General features: G+C 52.5%; 5 protein-coding genes across 5 annotated transcripts; 3 read left to right on the top strand and 2 right to left on the bottom strand.

Annotated features, from left to right (window-relative positions):
- The first annotated feature begins 940 nt into the window (after positions 1-940).
- Positions 941-2,497, top strand: BDP55DRAFT_238424 (uncharacterized protein). Its single transcript, XM_060566196.1, has 4 exons — positions 941-1,250; positions 1,310-1,542; positions 1,617-1,960; positions 2,031-2,497. Exons 1-4 carry the CDS (start codon positions 1,146-1,148, stop codon positions 2,279-2,281), a joined length of 933 nt encoding a protein of 310 aa, XP_060427029.1. The 5' UTR covers positions 941-1,145; the 3' UTR covers positions 2,282-2,497.
- Positions 2,498-3,962: 1,465 nt separating this feature from the next.
- Positions 3,963-4,765, top strand: BDP55DRAFT_671732 (uncharacterized protein). Its single transcript, XM_060575476.1, has 3 exons — positions 3,963-4,217; positions 4,287-4,359; positions 4,493-4,765. The coding sequence occupies exons 1-3, from the start codon at positions 4,100-4,102 to the stop codon at positions 4,587-4,589; spliced, it is 288 nt and encodes a 95-aa protein (XP_060427028.1). The 5' UTR covers positions 3,963-4,099; the 3' UTR covers positions 4,590-4,765.
- Positions 4,766-6,477: 1,712 nt separating this feature from the next.
- Positions 6,478-9,819, bottom strand: BDP55DRAFT_238400 (uncharacterized protein). The gene is made up of 4 exons (XM_060566194.1): positions 9,733-9,819; positions 8,097-9,602; positions 7,097-8,043; positions 6,478-7,042 (listed from the first exon to the last, which is right to left on the bottom strand). Exons 2-4 carry the CDS (start codon positions 9,413-9,415, stop codon positions 6,642-6,644), a joined length of 2,667 nt encoding a protein of 888 aa, XP_060427027.1. The 5' UTR covers positions 9,416-9,602; positions 9,733-9,819; the 3' UTR covers positions 6,478-6,641.
- Positions 9,503-9,860, bottom strand: BDP55DRAFT_557442 (uncharacterized protein; the record flags this gene model as incomplete). Its single annotated transcript, XM_060569696.1, has 2 exons — positions 9,503-9,602; positions 9,733-9,860. The coding sequence occupies 2 exons, from the start codon at positions 9,858-9,860 to the stop codon at positions 9,503-9,505; spliced, it is 228 nt and encodes a 75-aa protein (XP_060427026.1).
- A 9,148-nt stretch (positions 9,861-19,008) lies between these two features.
- BDP55DRAFT_671716 (nicotinamide N-methyltransferase) lies at positions 19,009-20,358 on the top strand. The gene is made up of 2 exons (XM_060575475.1): positions 19,009-19,040; positions 19,094-20,358. The coding sequence occupies exon 2, from the start codon at positions 19,310-19,312 to the stop codon at positions 20,129-20,131; it is 822 nt and encodes a 273-aa protein (XP_060427025.1). The 5' UTR covers positions 19,009-19,040; positions 19,094-19,309; the 3' UTR covers positions 20,132-20,358.
- The last annotated feature ends 1,104 nt before the right edge of the window (positions 20,359-21,462 follow it).

Genomic DNA, 21,462 nt, shown 5'->3' with positions numbered 1-21,462 from the left:
ATCGAGTGGGCGACCGCGGGGGGCGGCGATGGACGCGACAGAAGTCTGACGCAGGCTGAACGCGCCATCACATGATCTCGCACGTGTGCTTATCGATGGCGCACGCATCCCGCGGGGGCGGGGCCGCTGGTTGACGTCTCCCGTCCGGATAGAAGCAAGGGACCAACCGAACTCTGATTCTTCGAAAGATCCAGTAGCGTCGACACCAGAATCCATTGTCTACTAAAATCTGTATCCATTCGAAGCGCGTTCTTTCCGACGGGGAAACCTTCGCCGAATCTCTGATCGAGAATCAAGCGTCACACCCACGAAAGCCACCGCATTTTCAGTCTCGCTCCGCAACATACTGATTGATACCCCCTGACATGTCGAGCTTATCGCAAGAGTGCCTATGAACCGCTGTTGATCATGAATTCTTCGGTTTGCTCAATGGCACCGATGGTATCCAGTTCTGATTACACGAACAAAGGGGTGAGGGAATGAGTGACTCGAACATGAGCTTCCTGCAGAAGATCTTCGTGAACCTTGACGGAGAGTGTCATTGAACAAGGCTTGGCAGAACAAGTTACTGATAAAAAAAGCAACCATTGCATATCGTGAGAAGATAACCAATTCACCGTCTAGGGGGCCGCAGGGCCCGAATTCCGACAACTTTATGTAGACCACACACACGAGTCGTCCACGGGGCAAAACTCCGCCAGCAGAACAGGTCACTGCGCCTGAAGTCCGCAGCATGAAAGTCTGCCCCAATGACGCAGCCGCGATATTGAAGACGGCACTCTCTACACTACTTAACGGCTTCTTCCGAGTTTCACTTCCTCAATAGAGAGCAAACATCTTCAACTCGCCGAATACTTGCCACATGTGTCTTGATATGAGGTCCGCTGCCCCTCATCCTGAAGTTAATGCAATCAATAAAATCCGCAAGATGCGGATTTCTGAGAAGGCCTCCAAGACTCCTAGATTGAATATCTGCTTTGTGTTTTGAGACGATGAGCCACTTCATCATTTACTATAATTACAAACTTGTCGGATCTGGTTTCGAGCTTGAAGATTCAATCATTATCTACCATTCAAATAGCAATAACACACGATTCAATCCCTACAACCCTTAAATCACCGTCACATCCACCCTCACGTTCATCATGGTTGTAGTCGCAGTCGCCGGGGGCACGGGCGGTGTCGGTAAGACCATCGTCGAGCAGTTGCAGCTCAGCAAGAAGCACGAGGTGATCTTGCTCAGTCGCAAGGTGTGTCATTCAACAGCCACATGCACACACACTTGAGCCATTCTGACCGATTCGTCTAGGCCCCTGCCACACCCGCCTCAGGTGGCGCACAAATTGTGCTTGCTGACTACGGCAACATCGAGGCGCTTTCTCTGCTGCTCCAGGAACACAAAGTCGACACGGTCATTTCCACGATTGGCCTCATGGGCGCAGAGGCCATCCGGTCACAGCTCAACCTCATCGCTGCAGCCGACAAGGCCAAGTCAACTCATCGATTCGTACCCAGCGAGTTCACAGTCTACGTTTCTCCAGAGTAAGTAGACAGATTCCTCTCTCTCCCGACACGCCTCCTCTTCTAGTTGATGTGATATACTAATCCCTGACCAGCGATTCTAACGCGGCGGCATTCGGTGCCTGGCTGGACGCAGCCGCCGCTCTGAAGAAGACTGGTCTGACATACACTCGTGTCATCAACGGGTGGTTCATGGACTACTTTGGCATGCCGCACACCCCAAGCAACCTCACCCCGCACGCCTGGGCCGTCGACATCGCCAACCGCCGCGCCGCCATCCCCGGAACCGGCAACGAGCCCATGACCATGACCTACTCAGTAGACGTAGCTCGCTTCGTCGTCCGTATGCTCGACGACACCGACTGGCCCGAAGTCAGCATCATCAGCGGCTCAGATACTACATTCAACAAGATCTCGGAAATCGCGGAGAAAGTCACTGGTACGTTTGGAGCTTCGACGGCTAAACAAGTGAACAGGTTCATGTAGAGCTAACGTGTCTATCCTTGCAGGAGCCAAGTTTGACGTCGTCTATGACGGAGAAGAGAAATTAAGAAACGGCCAGGCAACCGTATGGCCGACAGATTACGGCGCAGGACCAGCGTCAGCGGAGGAGACGCAGGCGATGATGGCTCTTTTCGGATTGATGAGCGTCGAGGGTCGGATCCTTGTGCCCGAGGGTAACCGCCTGAATGACAAGTACCCAGAGATCCACCCCGTCGGCATCGAGGAGCTTCTCACCGCGGCCTGGACTGGGAAGTAGGATCCTTTGCGTCTCAGGACTAGGTACTTGAGTTAAAGTCCTTTTGCTCTCATTGATGCTGGCTTTTCACCTCTGCTGTTAAATCCCCTCAACGCAGTGTTACCTTCTTGTTTGGCACAGCCTGTCTTTGAGGAAGACGCATCTCTTTGATCCTGGTTCTCGTGGCTCTCTCGACATCTTCTGCCGCTCCTATGATGATGTACTCTTGCGCCGAATCATGTTCCAATTAGTGCTAGCTGGGTTCATGATAGTAGAGACCCTGCTCTGAGGTTCTCATCCAGCAGTCTAGCTAAGTTGCTCACTCGGAACCCTACAAGCTGCCCTAACCAGCTGCCTAAGCCGGTGGGCCAGAAGCTTAGCCCGCCAATCCCTAATAAACTGGACCTCGTAGCTCGACATAGCAGTCACTAAGAGACAAGTACTTTAACCCGACTAGTCTAGGCTGGCATGGGGCCCGGCCGGCTCGGCTGCGAGTTGAAGTAGAGTTAATTGTCGATCCGATCCCAAAGTCCCAAAACACCAAAGAGAGGAGTCCGACTTGTGCCCCGCAAAATGCGGCTTTGTGGACCTCGCAGGGAGCGGCCGCCACACCCGCCGGGCCATGCCGTTTAAATATCCCTAGCTTCCCAAAGTCCCAGAAACTCTCCGCGCATAGTTAGACAGCAGAGGATTCGAGCTGAGCTTAATTTTAAAGAAGTACGGATAAAGAGAAAAGAACTTGTGAAGAGCCGCAGTGGGAATTTGGGAGCTAGCGGAGAGAGATCTCACACCGCCCCATAGAAGAGCTGCCGAGTTCCGTATTCCGAACTTCCTAACGTGTCGAATCGAGCATAGTTGGTAGAGTTCTTGTCCAAAAAGGGTATTGATCTCATCGATGCCGATGATTTCAGCACGATGAAGTCAGTGGGTCAATGGATCCTTCTACCAAAGTCCCGTACATCTCACGATAGTATCTCGTGTCTCAACAGTGTCAATTTGGCCCTCGAATGCGGCCGACTGACCCACGCTGACTTCTGGCTCGGGACTGGAGACCGGTCTGACGATAGTCTCTCCCAACTTGGCAAGAGAATCGTCTAGGAGGCGAGACTTCAGATCTTCGGGCTTCATCATTGGTGGTATAGGAGTGTCTCCGCCAAGGCTTCCCTAAGTCCCTTTCGATGTTGCAATAGGATCTTGTCAATATTCAGGGCTCTATAGAGGTATCGGTATAGGATCGCCCCGGCCGCGGCTCCCTTGAGTCCTTTCCGATGTTGCAATAGGATCACCCGGAAGGCAACATCCAGAGCACCCGACATGATCATTGGCTATATAGGAGTTTACTGGTCAAGGTTCCCTCGAGTACCTTCCGATTATCCCGATGTTGCAATAGGATCATCTAGGAGGCGAGCTTCAGGGCTATCGGAACTACCATTAGTTGTATAGGAATGCCCTGGTCAAGGCTTCCTTCCGAGGAGCCTGGAGCGGCCGCCAAGAGGGCATCGAAAAGGGCCTTTGGTATTTAGGTTTACGAGGAGATGGGATATTAGGCCTAGGAGCAACCAAGGTGGCGAAGCGAAATGGAAATTGTTGATGATCAGAGACATGAAGTTGGGAACTTTGGTCGAGATCCAATTTCTCGATGTGATCACGTCCTGTAGTCAAGAAGAGAACAACGACACCAACTAACCTATAAAACCCTCCCATCTCTCCCACCTCCTCCTCAACTTCCCTTCCATCAGCATCAGCTTCTCAACACTCATCACAACCTTCTTCACCACCAAAAAAATTTCCCCAATCTTTTCCCGACTCACCAGTCCCCCAATCACCCCCAACCTCAAAATGAAGTCCTTCACCGTCATCGCCATCGCCCTCCTCGGCCTCACCAACGCCGCCACCATCCGCATCTGCAAGGACCAGACCCTCGGCAGCTGCGTCACCATGGACGTCACCACTTGCAGTACGTCCTCCCACACTTGAATCCTCAACCCAACTCTCTGCCACCTTGGAAGCTGACACATCATCTTAGCCAACTTCCCCGGAAGCATGAACGACGTCGTCAGCTCCGTTGACACCGGCAGCGCCACCTGCACCTTCTACACGTGAGTCTCTACAATCTATCTCATTCCTTCACCCCCTCCTCTTCAAAGAACGGAGGACAACAATGCCTTCCGTCTCCATAACAAGCAGTCCCATCAAGAACATCTCTAACATATCCTTCTTCAAACCCACTAGTGACGGCAGCTGCGGCGGTGCCTCCTGGACCACCAGAGGCCTCCAGAACACCGTCCCTTCCAACTTCAACGACAACCTCAGCTCCGTCAAGTGCTAGAGAAATCGCTTGGAAAGTTCGGGAACGTCATAACAGAGCACCTCATGAAAACAACGAATGCTGCTTTCTTCGGGAGTCTCTGTGACGTCGTCCAGCAACGCGAGGAATTAGGGGCTACCATGTGATTCCGGCTTAGGGGGTTTGATGCCTGCTTGGTTTCCCGGATAGAAGCAGGCGGAATCTTGTCAACGGTCGGATCAGCTTTTAGTTTTTTTTACCTTCTTTAGTACCTATTCCCTCTCTTATATTGAAAATAGACTCTTTGAGTCCCCACTGTCGCTCGCTTCGTTTGATAGTCAACATGGTCTCTCGTTATCCAGAGTACCGCCCTCGAGGAATTCCTAACAAACTTGGGACAACAGATCAAGCTCGTTGCAAAGCTTACTACATTGATCTTGCGGCTCATTCGACTTATTCATTGAGAAAGACATCCACAGAGTTCATCAAGCACACGAATGGTCCCCCCAGGAAAGTATAAGACACACTGTTGCAATATCGACGGCAGAAAAGGGGATTTGGAAGGTGATCTGGGGGCTCGTTGCAAACGGGCCTTCCACCTACTTACACCCAACGGAGGAATCCTGGGCTACGCCCACTCACTTCCTCCTTACATATCCATACACAGTTCAATACCAAGATTATTGAGCTTCGTAAGTGGCCCTCAGGCTGCCCTGCTGACGTGTATACCATCACACACAGCCCGTGGTCGATATCTGACATTCTACTCTAATCAAAATAAGAGTCGACAACTCTAATCCAACTGTCATCTCATAGCATTCAGGTGTCCGTTCGTTCTTGGCGTCTTTGAACAACACTACTCGCGTTTCCGTGGGAAAGCAATTTACGGATCACGGGGCTGTTCACGCTTGGATAAGAATAATCTTTACTACCGCGTAGTCTCGCGAGAAGGTGGCCAGAGAGGGCTCCGTTCAGCTTGCCAACGGTGTGGTGACGTGTAGCACGTATGGGCCGCCGCATCCAAAACGTTAGATGGAAGCCACGCGAGTTTGCTTGTTGTAAAATAATTTTATATATCATCCAACATGGGTCCTGTTCTCTTCCTCATTTCAGATTCGCCTAGAGAGGTAGTCCTCAAAGATCCGTAACAACGAATGCTCACGTATCTATAAGACACAAGGGAAAAGGCAGAAGTCAACATCGCGTGTATTGAATTAAACAGGGTGACAGCTTGGTTCCAAGCCCTGGATTTCTCTTAGATGCTTGGTGGATGCATATTATAAGACATCATCAATACAAGGTTGGATTGCGCACCAAGCACAAGGTCAGTTACAAACATTTCATTATTCATCCACAGCCTATCAACGCCTCACAACCCCGATTAACACATTTCTCTCGCCCGTATTTCATAACCCTCAAGATCAAACCAGATTTAAAAAAAGACAAGCAACGTGGAAATAGCTAAGTCAAACCAGCCGAGCCGCGCCACCCATCCGACGAGCCGGACTAGCCCAGCAACCATGTACACGCAAGAGAAGAAAAAAGCAAAGTGAACAGAAATGCAGTCGAACTATTTCTCCGCCACCTTCCTGACTTGCATCAAGGCACGTAACATTAGAACGCCAAGCCAATTTTTTCCCCCATTACCCCTCTCTCACTCTCCTGTGTCGTCTGGCCGGTCCCTATCTGTCGGTACTCCGCCGCCGGTTCAACGCCCCGAAATCCCGACCAGGGGTCGCGCACGCTCTCCCCTCTCCAACATGTGAAGGCAGACTGACGACACGCTGCTACTGCTCAATTCGTCCACCTCTGCAGTTCATTTCAACGCATTTGGCCGTTGGGAGCTTCTCTTCGTCCCGCAAAACCTCGATTAGCGGCTACGCCGTCTTGTTACGGCCGTCGAACACGAAGAAGCACGCGCGCAAAAAGGTACTCAGTGCCCTGCAGACAACTGCATCGGGACAAGTCATGTCTTGGCGTTAGACGGCCGACCGACATCAAGTCTCAATGATGCTGCTAGTCCATCAAAAACCGTACAAGTCATGCAATCCAATGACCTTAACCTAGCATTCCGCTGTCTGGGCTCTGCGCACTTCATCCGAGATTTGGGTCATGAGCAATGCGTCCCAGGGGTGTTCTGTCGCGGGGCTTCTCGACCAAATCAGCATACCCATCCAGGCTCGATCCCATCACCCTGACCATGTCGAAAATGTGCGAGCCCTTGAACGTCTCCGCCCAGAGCCTGATGACGGCTGCAGCTAGCTGCCTCAACCTTGTGCTGTCGTTCGCAGATACCTCGCTGTTGGCAGGTTGACCGGCGGTAGGCCCGCCGAGGGATGGGTCTATGGGCACAGCGAATTCTGTCTCGTCAAGCATTCTCCTCACCGATTGTAGGAGGTTCTTTTCCTCGGGGGTCGCAGGGGGGTCATTCGGTCCGATCGATGCGAGGGTAAGGAGCCATTTGGATAAGAGGATGGCACATTCGAAGTTGCATACTGCAAAGAGAGGGGGTTAGCTAGCACAAGAGGTGTTGGAAAATAGATACTTACAGGAATGCTGAATGCTCCATTCCAGGCTCTTAGTCCTGGCAACGTAGTTCACGCCGGCCTTGACCAACATTGACAAAGCATGAATGGCTTGGAACACGGCTCGATGCAATCTCAACGTACGGACGAGGAGGGGCATATTGCTCAACGAGGAAGCAACCAGCATGTGATCCCTGGTCTCGAGGGATCGGTTGGGCGGGATCTCGGTGTATAGACGGATGTATGCCAGGCGCAGGAGGGCAGTAGAGTTGAACGCTACCGGGCCACCCGGGAACGAGTCGCTATTGCCCACATGCCCCGCGTCGGCTGCTCGCAATTGGTGCCGGTGTTCGAAGCTAACTTGCCATATCCGTAGTGCCGCAGTGACTTCTTCCACATCCTCCGGCTTTAATCCCCTCTGCGGCCCAAACGGTGAACTGAGTGCAAATGAAGTTTGCTTGAGCAGGTAAATATGCTGCAGCAATGCGTGGATGAGGACGTAGTTTCCGAGGGACGACATGTGTGGAGGCAATCCTTGCGGCGAAGTCGTCAGAACTCTGGAGAAGGCGTCGTGAACGGTGATTTCGACAGAAGGGTAGTTTTGTCTGTCTTCCTGCCACTGCCACGCCGACTCTGCTCTCCACAGTCTGGAGGGGTAGGGCAAGAATAGGCCAAGCTCCGAAGTGAGAATCAGAGGTGGCATGTTGTACGCGATACTGCACAGGTTGAAGAAGCAATAAGCTATCAACTTTGTGCGCGTGGCTCCCTCGAGCCGAATCCAGGTCTCCCAGTCGGGTGCAACAGCCGGGCTGGACTCGGCTATCAACCCCTCTTCGCGGACGAGCATAGCAAGGTGGCTCTGAAGAGAAAGAGCCTCATGCAAGATTGCTTTTGCTCCCCAAAGCCCGACTGCGAAGAGCAGTAGGACAGCCTGTGTGGTCTCTAGCCGAGCTTGCGGTGTGTTTGGCGAGCTGTGGAAGGCCGTTAGGGCAGGGAAGCAGATCAAGATGGGAGATACACTTACAAAGGCTCGCGATGAGTGTCTTGTGTCATTGGGCGATCCTGCTGTGCCGAGGCAAAGGTATGCCTGAAGCCAGAGCTAGGGGATGGCCGTGTCGAGTGCGGGCTGTAAGCAGCGGGAGTCGGGAGAAGAGCATGAACTTCGTGGCTATGCCGTCTTCTAATCTGCTCGAGTGCAACGGCCTTTGCAGCATACCACAGAGCGTGACCCCGGTGGCTCTCGAATCGGTACTGTGCACCCACAGCCAAGATAGCCAGGAGAAGCTCGGGTGCCATCTCAGCGGGCGTCAATGTGGGAATATGCAGGAACGGGAGATACTCGTGGAAACCGCTAATGTACCCCTCAAGGAAGCGAGTGAGCGTATGCCGAGAGGGAAAAACAAAGTCGTTTGGAATGACAGAAGAGAATTCCTCCAGTCGATTCTTAATGACCGTGTGGTCGACGGCAGAGATACGGAGGGGTGCTCTCATTGACTCTTCGTGGCTCCTTGGACCACCTTCCATACCCTCCCGACCATCCGGCTGGACCGAAGGGAACCGCGACGGGAACTGCGATGATGGCTTGGACGGGCCACGGTGATGCATGTCGCCACGGGGCCAAAGTCCCCCCATCTGCTGGTCAGACTCGAACGGAGGCGGCAGGTAGTGCGAAGAAGGCGCAAAGTCGTCGAGAAAGATGTGATAGTCATCGTAAGGTGCTGCTTGGGGCTGTGGAACGTATCCCGGCGCCAGCATATTCTGGTCCTCCCGTGGCCGTTCTGGATAGCCCATCGACTCATCATAGGACTTGATCCTTGTATGATCGGAAGGCGGACGGCCCATCTCAGCCATCATAGGTTGCTGCATGGGGTTCACTTCGCTGGCCAGGGCCGCATCAGAAAGTAGATCGAGGTTGCAAGCAGCGGCACGGGCCGGGCCCGGCATGCGAGGATCTGGGGCCATGGTGGATGCCACGGCCGTTATTGACTCCTGGTGATACTGCGGCTGAGGTGGGCGCTGGACGCCCAACATTTCGTGCTCGACATGGCTGTCGGAGGAAGATGGTGGATTATGTGTGCTGGATGAAGTCTTTCTTGGGCGATTATTCTCCTTGCTGCCCTCGTTGAGGTGGACGAGCTTCTCATGACGGACAAGGAGATCACTGATGTCCATATAAGCATATTCCTTCGTCAGAGTTGGGAAGGGGAATCGGCCGTGTTGTAGTTGAGCATCAAGAACAGGGAAGAGGTGGAGTCGAAAGTCGGGGCTTTTGGACGGGGGAAGGTCTTGGGGATAAAGCAAAGTAAAGCTGGGTGGTGTGGTGTGTGTGGAAGGTGACAGCATATGGTGTCGATGTGGTGAGGTAAGTGTACTCAGGCAGGTCGCAGGATGGTAAAATGACGAATGGCCAGGGGGCAAGGTTGATAGAACTCACCGTCGTCCGAACGTTTTCCCACAGCGAGCCCAGCCGCAGGCAAAGGGCTTCTCTTTGGTGTGCGTCCTTTCGTGTCTTTGGACATGCTCCACACGCCTAGAATGCAAAAGCAATGTAAGCTAAGGTAGCGGAAGGTACAGCGAGAAAGCCAAGGTAAGGAAGGTAGGGCAATCATCGAGAGGAGAGTTGGGGGCCTTGCACCAAGGAGGAGGGGGAGCCGACTTACCTGAAGCGCTTGCTGCAATACTTGCACGGCAACGTCTTGGGCTTTTGCTGCCGGGCCTCACCATTTTCCCCAGCTACGCCAGAGCCTCCGTGAGGAGGCTGCCCCTCTATGGACTGGAGTGGCATCATTTTGTGCAAACGCTACCCAAAGAAGCGGCAGGCAAAGGGGAAAAGAAGGGTACTGTGTGCCCGGCTAGGTAATAGGATAGATAGCTCGAGGACCACCGAGGTCACACAGCACAAGAAAGTGGGGGAAATGGAGGAGGTAAGGTAGGCGGAGCAAGCAGAGTTGGGCTTGAAAGGGATACTTTGCGGGGTGCGGTGTGTATCGATATGAAGATGATATGTTGAAGGGACAGCTTTCAGATCCTCGCGAAGAACAACAGAGAATTGTTTTGGTAACGGTCCTCTGCTAATCCCCCGTTTTCGTCTCTTCCCATGCAAGCCTGGCGTGAACGAGTCACAGATGCCTCTTGGTAGGCGTAAGCGTCCACGGGCGGTGGCGGCCGGCGTTTGCAACTCGAATCAACTGGTACCGCAAAGCATGCGAGAGACGCGCGAACGAAGTGAGGAGTTGGGATTCGGAGTGGGATGTCCCGGCCGCGGTGGTAGGAGGGTGGGCAAGCTGCGAGGAGAATCGGGCGCGAGGAGAAGATTTGGGGAAGAAGGGAAGTACTGGTGTCACGGCACCACGAGTGACACGAAGGATACAGGCAGAGCGAGGTCGAGTATGAAGGAGATGTATGTGTGGCGGGAGGTTGCGGCAATGTGTATGGATGTTTGTGCGTTGGGGCGAGGACACAAACAAGCATGCATGCGAGGATTGAGCGTGAACAACCAAGGTGTAGTTACTCGGCTCAAACAATAACAACCTTGGATAAAATGGCAGCGAGGTTCCAAGTGAATGGCAGGGAGGGGGTGGGAGAGCAAAAGGCGGGGAATTGATGGAGATGAAGAGACTCTCGGGAGAGGAGAGGAGCAGAGAAAAAGAGGAGGAGGAGGAGAGACGCGCAGACTAGGGCGAAGCAGAGTCTTAGCGAGGCCCGGTAGAAGTCGAACAGGCGGAGCAAAGGACAACAGCGAGACAATGGAAAGGGAAACGCTGAGAGCCGCGGCGTATCTTTCTCAGTAGCCGATGAGAAAGACAGGAACAGACCGACGTTGACGTGGCGGAAAAGGGTGGAAAAGAGAGGCTGGAGCTGTCTCGGTAGGCTAGGGTAGATTGGGATGCTGAGAAGCTTGAGATGCTGAAGAGGGGAAACACGGAGATGTCGGCTGTCTGCGGCGCCGTACGACAAGCAGATAATGCTAGGTGCTTGTATAGGTAAGAGGATATGATCGGCGTTACTACAAAGGCTTTGTGGTACCGGTACTCGAGGCAGCAAGTCTGATGTATAGATGGAGATACTACGTGTATCAGGAGGGGAAATTTTGGAGGTCGAAAGATGTCGCGTGAGAGCCGGTAGAAGAGCTGGTGTGCCGGTTGTTTAGCTTGGTAGCGACAAAGGTCTGATCTAACGGAGTGCCGCGGAAGATTGACGGAGAAGGGATGATGTTGCATGTAACATTAATGCTTGATATGTCGTGTGTACAGGACTGGCGTGCCAATGGGGGGACGACTTGGAGATGGAACTGGTGAGGTAGGTAGCTTGATGGCGGCGGCCCTGAGCGGGAGGAGGCGGCGGGTAAGGTAGGTGTGAAGAAAGCGGAGGAGGGATTGAGAAACGTGATGCGATGAGGAGGCAGACAGCCGCGATGGTAATGCGTAGAAGCAGGGAAGTGTGGTTGCGCCCGCGTGTCCAAAGTATGAGTGTGAGTCTGTGAGTGTGTGCGCGTGTGTCTGTCTGTATGCGTGTGCGAGTGTGAGTGAGATGCGTAGGTATGTGGTCTGGCGGGTGATGGAAGTGAAGCGTATTGTGAGAGGTGTGATGGATGTGAGGTGATCCCGTGAGTGTGAGGTGAGGTGGTGGTAATGGGTGGGAAAAGGTGGAGAGAGTGATGAGGAGAGAAAGAATTGGCTTCCGTTGAATGGGGGAAATCCAGGCAAGAATCTGGGGTCTGGGGTTGTCTCCTCTCTCTCCGCATTGGAGAAGCTGCGAAGCACCAAGGTGCCTTGCTGCTGCTGCTGCTGCTTCTGCTTGCTGCTACTGCCGCTGCCGCTGCCGCACTCGTAGTGTCACTCTTTCCCGGTCTTCCTACCTACCTTACTCCGTACCTTCCTGGCATGCCTGCCTGGGTATTACGTACCCAAGTATCTACGTACCCGCAAGCATCTCCCCCCTCCCCGGCCAATGACATGGAAAACATCCGTAGCTTACCTCAGCCAACCCCGCTGCCCTTTCGAATCTCTCCAATCTCCAAAGGTACCTTGCCTTACCTCCGTTCGGATATCCCTAACTAAGGTACCTGTGAATCCCGGAGCCGGCAAAGAGGCCTTGCATCGGTAGCAATCAGATGAGAAGAAGCAGAGAAGAAAGGACCAAGGTCAGTCAAGTTACAGTACCTTACGTCAAGCACAGTATCTGAAGCATGATAGCATGGGTAGGACAAGGGAATTGAGAAGAGTCGCAGGATTCTTGGGCGACGGGATGATTTGGAGCAGCAGCATTGAGACTCTGAGAGTCACCTCACTCTGGGTGGCCTTGAGCATTCGTAGCTATGTACTTAGGTATCCGTAGGCACGATGGAAAAAGGGGACTTTGAGGTTGACATGTGTGAAGTATCGTTTTGCGTAGGATTCAACCGACGAGAGACCTTCCTCGGATGACCTGGGCAAGTAGCGGCTGGCCAAGCTTCAACCAAGGGCTGCCCTGTTAAACCACCCTAAGAGATGGTTGCACATGGTGGGGGAAGCAGGGCGGGGAGCTTCACAGCCAGTGCCAATGGGAGCTCAGCCATGAAATCATCCCTTGTCGGCAAGGGCCATTGGACGCGGATGATTCAATGAAAGTCCACCATCCCACTGATCCAGTAACGAACTCTATGGCACTTCCGTGATCTGCTGTCGTGTGTGTTATATCTGCATCTGCACTGCGGATCCATTGGCGAGACCCCCAAGACGCAGTCCAAAGCAAAATCAAAATGTCGGCATCTCGTCTCATCTCAACAAGCTTCTACCTTAATTTGCCCGACGTCGTTGCTGTTGGGCTGCTAAGGCTGCCTCTCTTCATTCCAGACCCTTCACTAAATGATGAGCTCTTGTCTTCTCTGCACCCCCACATCCATATACCTCTGCATTTGGATACCTACCTAGCTAATTAGCACAAAATCAGCTGTGCTTTGGTCTGCGTCGACGTGTCCGTGCAAGCTGCCTTTTGCTGCACTGACGCTGGGAGGGGAGCATGGATACTTTCTCCATTGGGCATCGGAATACACACCGGGGAGACTGCTGGTCTCAAGACGCGCCAATGGCAGCTACGCAATAGCGGCCAATCGTGACAGGGAGCCCTAGATGAGACGGCCACATTGCCAATGAACCACGAACTCGTCCTCTTTTTTGGAGAAACCACACGACACCGTCTACCGCAGTATGTACTCCGTACCTACCCAAGGCCAAGTACTTCGTACGGGGTACTTGCGGAAGTCAGGCGTGCGGCGTGCCAGGGTATCGAGAAGAGATGATCGATCTTGTTCATTTCGAAACCCCCCCGCGCTCTCGGCCCTGATTACCTTCACATTCCCGCTGTTGTAGAATCGGGCGAGGCGAGACGAGGCAAAGCTCGGTTTGCTGCTTCTGGGCTGGTGCGTTCCGGTGGCCTAGCTCAATCCTCAACCCCCAACCCCCGGTTGCTGTGTGTCATGAGCTTGAAAGAATCTGAATCTGAAGCTGGGACTCCAGGGCGACGGCCACCATCCCTGCACGAGGGACCTTGGGGCTTGAGCCTTGAGCATCTATGGATACCTCACCTCCCAGCGAAAGCTACTCGGTACCCAACTCCATATCTCCAAATGCGGAGTCCGAGACGTGCACTGGAGAGGGCGGGAGCTTGCCGGAGGGGAGAGGGGGCTAGGAAAACGCAAAATCTCCCGAAGAAACTACAATAACTGTAGAGGCAAAATAGGTTCATATAATAACAAATCAGCCACAGGACTGTTACATGGTGTGCGACTTGGTGGCCTAACACCGTACCACGTAGGTTCATCTGCCCGTCGAGACCAGGTAGCGACGAGAGAAGCGGGCACAAGAGTCGCAGTCGGGTGTCTCGGTGCAACTGCAACGCAAGAGCATCAATGGTCAGAAGGAGGAGACAAGAACAGGACAGGGAAGAGATACATTGCCTCTGATAATTACCCCAAGAACGACAGAACAAACCATACTCCGTGCCTGGGGCATGTCTGGATGTGTGTCCGTACCTTAGTGTGTGCTCAGTCGATCCATCATGCTGAACCCTGTCAGCCCATTCTGGACCTTGGGAAGAGGAAGGGTATATCCGTCAGTTCCCTCATGCTTCTTGTCGTTCTCGTGAATTATTGTTTCTCTCTTCTGAGGGAGGCCCGGCAAGCATCCGGCCGATACGCCGGTGGCTCACTTGACCAGGCTGCCCCTCCCCCCTCTCTCTGCTTCGTCCAAGTCTCTTCCTCTCGATTTCGAAGGGGGCCTTCTGTCTGGCGGGAAATTGCATCGAATTTTCGGGGACCCATTCGTATTGGAGACCCTTCCATGAGCGTGACATCCCATCTCCAAGCTACCTTGCAGTTGAGAAATTTCCCGATGGCTGCAGCTTGCAGTAGGTAGGCAAAGGGAACTCGGCGGAGGGTTCCAGTTTTGTTGTTGTGCGTGTGGTGAAATATGTACCTAGGCCATGACGGGAGAGGGGAGAAGAGGGTGGTGTGGGAGGTGGGAATGGGTGAAAGCTCGGGAAGGGAGCCAAGCTCCATTGGGGGGAAGCATCCAGTGCGGAGGAGGAGGAGGCAAGTAGAAGTCACCTCAGGCACCTTCCCTCAAGCCAAGGTACCTTAACATTCTTAGGGAGGTACGTAAGGTAGGTACGGAGTATTCGTACGGTTCAGAACTTCCAGGTTCAGTGTCTTTTGAGTCTTAACTTTCCGTCCTTAGTAATCCATGGAAGGAGGAAGCTGCAGCAGGCAAGTGCAGCGAACGCACCTGCTCCGCCTGTGTCCCCCATCAACCTGCCCTGGAAGGTGCAAAGTGTGGGGTAAGGCAATAGGCCCACTGGTGACAAGGTCTGTGCTCCTATACTCCATGCTCCTTCCTGCCCCATGCTCTTGTCAACCGCCCCACAATCGCCGGATTGTCCTTCCCCATTTCAATGTTTCCCATCGCTCCCTCGTTTACACGACAGCACCTTCGACCAGGGCAACCTCACCGGCCTCCATCTCGGTGGACAGAGCCTTTGTCTTCAGCCTTTATGCTTCATAAGGATGCATTGCCATATCTGACTCTGTATAACGTATAGTAACCCCGTATCCGTACTCGAAACTCTGCTCCTCGACATCCCCTGCCTTGCTTCTCCCCGTCCACCCCACGTCGCTCTGTAATCCCCCGGCATCCACGACCCCAACCAAAGGTTCCTCAACGTCCGGCGGGGGAGGAGAACCTCGGCGCCAATGTGTCAAAACCAGCTAAGCTCCATCTCCTTCTTGCATCCCCTCCATTCCGAATTCGTGTCCACTCCGGCCGGGAGCTCCCCCTTGGACGATGGACCTTGGGCCTTGGGACTCTATCGCGCCTGAAGCTGCTATCCAACTTGCCGGCGGATCAAGGTTTTCCATCAAGAACTCTGCTAGAGTCTTGCATAAGCACTCCCCTGCCACCTACAGCCTATCTCAAGGTCTTCCCGTTCTGATCCGGGAAGCTACACGGCTAACCAAATCGATATGGTCTCGACGCGCGGAACAGCGAACCAAAGACTCGGACGCGGGACAAAGACCGACGTCTGAATAGGCTCCCTCAGAAAGCAAAGATTTCAACACCCCCATCATCTCTCGAAACACTAACAAACATTGAGCTATCCAGAACGATAGAGCGCAGTGATCAAAGGTTCAAGCTCGGGGCTCCCTGAGACCATGGTTCGTCTTGGCTGACCCGTTCGCTTGGACTCCCGAAATGTTTAAACCCGCCCGACATGCCCGCAAGTGCCGGGAGATGCAACCCTCCCAACCGGTCCATCAACGAAGCTTTATGTGCTGGATGGACCCCTCCATCATGACTGTCGAGATCCCGATAATCGGCGGACGTTCCGTCGTGACATGGCTTTCTCCAACGCCAAGGCTGCTGAGATCACTCTGCAGTGGTTGTTTATTGATGTGTGGCTCGTTATCAACGCTTATGGCATAGGCTAAATACATGCTGATTCTATGGAGAGATATCCATGACAACGAACGTTATAGAGCAGATTCTGTAATCTTCATTTTTCGTCAACTTGGCTGGCGTATGAGCTATCTTACTAATTGTTGAAAGCGATGATAAGTCTACCGTGCAGTCTGTCACTCTTCGTCAAAATGTAAACGCTGCAGTGGCTTTTAAAAACCAAAAGTATCGGTGGGCCTCACGCTTTGCGTTGTCGGGTCATATTCATTCCCTGATGTTGCGGCTGGGTTTGATGGTGTTAGGCTTATTGCTTTCTGTTCCATTGCTCATTCATAGCCCAGACCTGATCAGCCGTCAGTTGAGGTACCGGTTGGTGCACTTCGGTGAGGTCTGTGGAGTCATTCTTAGATTGCTTGTCATTCTGAGATCTTCTCGTCCTGAGGCAGGTCTTGGTTCTGCGTCCTGATGACCTCGTCCTGCTCTTCGTCCTCGCTAGCAGAGTTTGATGGTGACAACTTCTTCCTTTCCGACTTGGGTGCAAAGGTCCAAGAAATGGGCGATTCTTTGTGACATTCGTGCATTAGTCGAGCGAGTAGGAAGGGTGTAGGTGACCGTATTCCTTCCTCATACCAAACAGTCACCTGAAGCCGTTCCCCGTATGACCATACATGTATCCCTTTGCCCTCATCGACCTATTCGGAAGCTAATACGTACAGGTCTAGAAGGGAACACGCCGTACCAGTGGCCCATCGCCATCAAATCCTCCCTTCCCAGAAGGACAGTACATCCTTAGTCATATCTACTACACTGCTCTATCCAACGTGGCCGTCACCAATCTCGCGATTCGTGTGGCCAAGGTGACCAGTGAGGTCTATGACCGATACAACGACAAGCTTTCAGAGGGCGCACCGCGAGCTTAACGAAGATTGGTTGTGCGTGACGTATGTATAAGCGGGACCAGGAGCTTGATGCATTCAAGAAGCTGCTGAAAGAGAAAGATCCCAAGCTTGGCGACATGTCTGCTCCTTGCGGGCTCTAAATGATCCAGTCCAGTAGCCGGGCGCAGTACGCATTATTGAAACTCGGCTATATCTAGTCAGCACCAACTCTGGCTCAGTTGCGGTTGGCAGCCTTCCTTTTTTTGAGGAACAGCTTTGGAGATTTATTAGATAGCTTTTCGATAGTAGCATAGTGATGGACTATAGAAGTCACATAATCTAAATCAGTACCAACACTCGGATGGGAATATATAGGATATAGACTTCTCTATCAAGTGTTCGCATTTACTGTCTCGAACTCAAAAAGCGACATCTGCGATTTGACCGAGAGCTTGGCTGCCTGCTGGGTACATGTCAACGTACGTTTGCTGTCTCTTGCCCATGAAGTCTCTTTTCATAGCCTCCCGTCTTCATGACTGACTGGTATCCTCGGTCCTCGGCTCGCTATCAGCACCTTAGCTGTCGGCCTTGAAGGGGTTGGAGGTCAAGAATGGCTGAGTCGAGTTGGTAGTCAGGAGCTAGAAGGTGCCTATGTAAATCGAGCTGGAACTTGTATTGACGTCTATGCTACAGCATCTGCCTTGTTAAATCAGGCAAATCGATTACTTGCGTTATCGAGAGCACGTGTTTGCACTGGATCCTGTGTGTAAAAACGCGGTCGGGTGCCATGGCATAAAGCTTTTCTTCAAGACATTTCTGGTGGAGCTGGAGACTGAAGAATCCGCATCACAGGTGTTCGCCTTGACTATTCCCGGCATTCATGGTTCCCTTTCGTACCAAGATACCGACAAGGGCACAACCCATTACAAAGCTTAGAGATATATACCCGGTATTCCTATCACGTCCTTTTATACGATCTCCAACGAACATGTGCGGGTCGCTGAGCAGTGGAAGTAAATCCTGAAGGAGGCGAGCTTGGATTGCCTTTGTGCCATTGCATATTTTACTGAAAGGAGGTCGTTCGCATCGAGCCTTTTCACTTGAGGCTTTTTGATGCCGATAGTATCCTTCTACTAACTCGGACTCAGCCGGTATTCTCTTGAACCTAGCTGGGCTGCTGTTAAACTCGTATTTACAAGGACGTATCCGAGGCAGCCTTTGGCCCTTAGAGAGCGAGCAGAACAGAGCTGCTTCATGGGAGAGCTCAGTTTTCATCTCATTGGGAACATGCTCACTAGCCTGTCATTACGCTCATCTGCACTATACGTGACGAACGAGTATGGATCGCTGGGTAATAAGCATTAGAAGGGGCATTCTTTGATTGAGGTCTCTTTGGTCTCTTTCTACTAGAAGTCGGGTGAGTCGAGTGGATGTGAACACCCAGGCAGCTTCGCAGCGCAAGCTTAACCGCATCTGTGTCTGTCCAGCCTCGAGTCCCAGAGTCCAGCATCAGCAGCATGTATGCTGCCCTTGCTCGAGATATGCCGGGTGCCTCTGGTGCGTGTCCTTATATCGGGTATGCCTGGGAGACCAGTGACATGTTAGGTGAGTAGGTCGACACCATGAGTCCTATCGCTCAAAGAAGAATCACGTGAGGGGCCTTTTTCTTCGTTCATTTTCTGATCGAAGGAGAGCAAACTCGAGGTGTCGCCTGAGTATCTCTTTTCCTTTCTCCTGAAAGGCTCGTACGTGCCACACAGGGAAGGGAATAGAGACATAAGTGAAATGGGCCGTTGTCCCTACATAAGAGTCTCCGGCACATTTGGAAAGATTCAAACACCTCCCCATGGGACTATTCAACCGACATAAAATGATTGGCAATGGGATTTAGTTGCTCTCGGAAAGCTCTACTGAGTGTCCTTCAGCTCTACAGATTGGTCAATCTACTGAAACGAAGTGTTGGAAGTAGACTCGAAAAATGAGGTGCCAGCGCCTGCTTCACACTGTGGTGAAGGCCACCAATATTGCCATCTCTTAGTGGGAATTTGACGACGATCTCACACTGTACCCACATCTACTTCGTCGCAAGAGAAAAAAAAAAAGACATCGAAAATTGCGACTCATTCGCGACTCACCCCTCTACACCCCGCATTCATCGAAGTAAGTTGATCTCACCTTCACTCATGCCCAATCCTGACTGACGCTCCAGACAGATCTACTCAGTAAGAAAGCAGTCTCCTACAGAGAAGCTTATCGCATAGTTCCCCAGCTCTCACAACGAGACAACGCAGCCAGCTCATCTCAGGGTCTCTCTCACTCGAATCTGCCCCTCATTCAGGGTATCAAAAATCCAACCCCTCAGTCCCTGCTTGTGATACACCGCCACCCACACCAACAACCCATCACACAAACGACACACACTTCTCACAATGAGCCCATCCAGCGACGTCGCCGACGGCGACACAGGCACAGGCGACCTCTTCGCCGACCCGGAGGACTACTACCCGCCCACCCCGCCACCAACCTTCCAAACCCACACCCTCGCCTCGGGCCGCGTCCTCACCCTCCACCTCGTCGGCTACTCACCCACCGAAGCGCACCACCTCTGGAACGGAAGCCGCGTCGTCTCGGACTATTTTGAAGCGGAACCCTCACGCGTACAGGGCAAGACGGTGCTGGAGCTCGGCGCGGGAGCGGGCTTGCCGAGTTTGACGGCGGGGATTCTCGGTGCAGAGCGCGTCGTTGTTTCGGATTTTCCGGATGTGGATATCGTCATGACGATGCAGAAGAATGTGGATGAGGCGGGGGATTTGGAGGGGGTTGTAGTGCCCAAGGGGTATGTTTGGGGCGCGGATGTGAAGCCTTTGCTGGCGGAGATTGTTAAGACTTCAACCGAGGGAGAAGAGAAGAAGGAGGAGGGGAGAAAGTTTGACGTGCTGGTGTTGGCAGATCTGCTGTTCCGGCACTCTGAGCACGGGAAGCTCGCCGACACGATCTGGGATGCGCTGGCGAGGAAGGAGGGGAGCGTGGCTTATGTGTTTTTCACGTCGTACCGGCCGTGGTTGAGACACAAGGATTTGGCGTTCTTTGATGTCGTGAGAGAGAGGGGATTTCTTGTCGAGCAGGTGTTTGAGAAGAAGATGGAGAAGCCGCTGTTTGATGGGGACCCGGGTGATTTGGAGATTCAGAAGACGGTGAGCGGGTTTGAGGTGCGATGGCCGAAGGAGTTGCTGGAGGAGGGCAAGGCATGAGGGCGTTGGTGATAGCGGATATGAAAGGGAAAGTACTACTTGATGCCTTGCGGCATGGTGATATCTGAGCCATGGGCAAGTTGGATTCGATGAGAAATGAACATGAGGAAAGAACTGGGTGGGCATATCTTGACTGGGATAAACAAAAAGAATGGGGGTACGAATGGAATGGATATCAAAAAGATCCCCTACTGAGGATGAAATCATGGAGAAGGCATAGAAATAAATCTTTTTTTTCTTTTCTGGAAAAAAAAAAGGAAAGGAAAGGAGGGCTAGTGATAACTTACTGGAGAATTCACGCCCCCGCCCTGAATTGAACAGCGCGCCCCTCGGACCAGCACTGGCCTCATTGGAGTATTTGTTTTGATGCGACTCTGCGTCAGAGTCGAAACCACTCAGCCAAATCGACCGGGAGTGCTGGTGATAGGAGGAGGTGAATAGGTGTCTTGAGTAGTAAGATGGTAGGTAGTCTTCCAGGTTCTTCGGATGAAGGAGGGCAGGAGGGCAGGAGGGAGGAGGGGGGAAGGTACGGGGTAAGACTGCAATTCTTCACCCCCGGGAAAGCATCTCAGCAATTGGAAGGTGCCCGGCTTCCTATCTCTCGTAGACCTCAGCTGGAAGGGGATATTTACAACCATGGCTAATTGAGTTATTGGGGGGATTCGTTATCTGGGGGTTGATATCGATGCTATCACAGGCTTCGGTCAAGGAGAGGGGGGTTTCTCCCGCGTCAAGGTCTTTGAGATGGTCATCTCAACCTTTGAGATCATGTTATGTGAATTGTTGACCTTTTAATGCCCCTGATATGAGCTATCTCAATTCCATAGGTCATGACATGGCTTCGAGAGCTGGCAGGTGCCGTTCTCTTGCTAGAGGTAAGCTTGCCCATCTTCCTTTTAAATCGCCAAGTTCATCTAAGGGGCTCGTATCAATTGAAAGGGCGCGCATTTGTCTAAGTTGGCCGAGTTCAAGAGAATCATATTCACGTCAAGGAACTCATTTTACTATCAAGGCACCCTACATTCACATTACCAAAAGCATATTCATTCAGGAGACTTACTCAAAAAAATCAAGCAACTCCCGTCACTATCCAGCAACCCGTGCGTGTTCGTAACACATCGTTCAAACGAGTAAGACGAACGTGACAAGCCAGCGAAGGAGGTTAAATTTCTTCAAAGATGATCTTTATCGACCTGTTTCTACTTTTTACCTACCATCTCTCCACTGAAGTCTTATACTCATGTGAAGCCAACTTTCACAGCCCAGACATCTCCCCGATAAGTCCTCGGAACAAAGAATTGGTGCGTTCGTCCTGCTACCTAAGGTATCAA

This window comes from Colletotrichum godetiae, assembly GCF_030913485.1.
Source record: "Colletotrichum godetiae strain CBS 193.32 chromosome Unknown BDP55scaffold_34, whole genome shotgun sequence".
In the NCBI taxonomy this organism is placed as follows: domain Eukaryota; kingdom Fungi; phylum Ascomycota; class Sordariomycetes; order Glomerellales; family Glomerellaceae; genus Colletotrichum; species Colletotrichum godetiae.
Note: the sequence above shows the minus strand (reverse complement) of the source record. Positions and strands in the feature narration are given on the sequence as shown.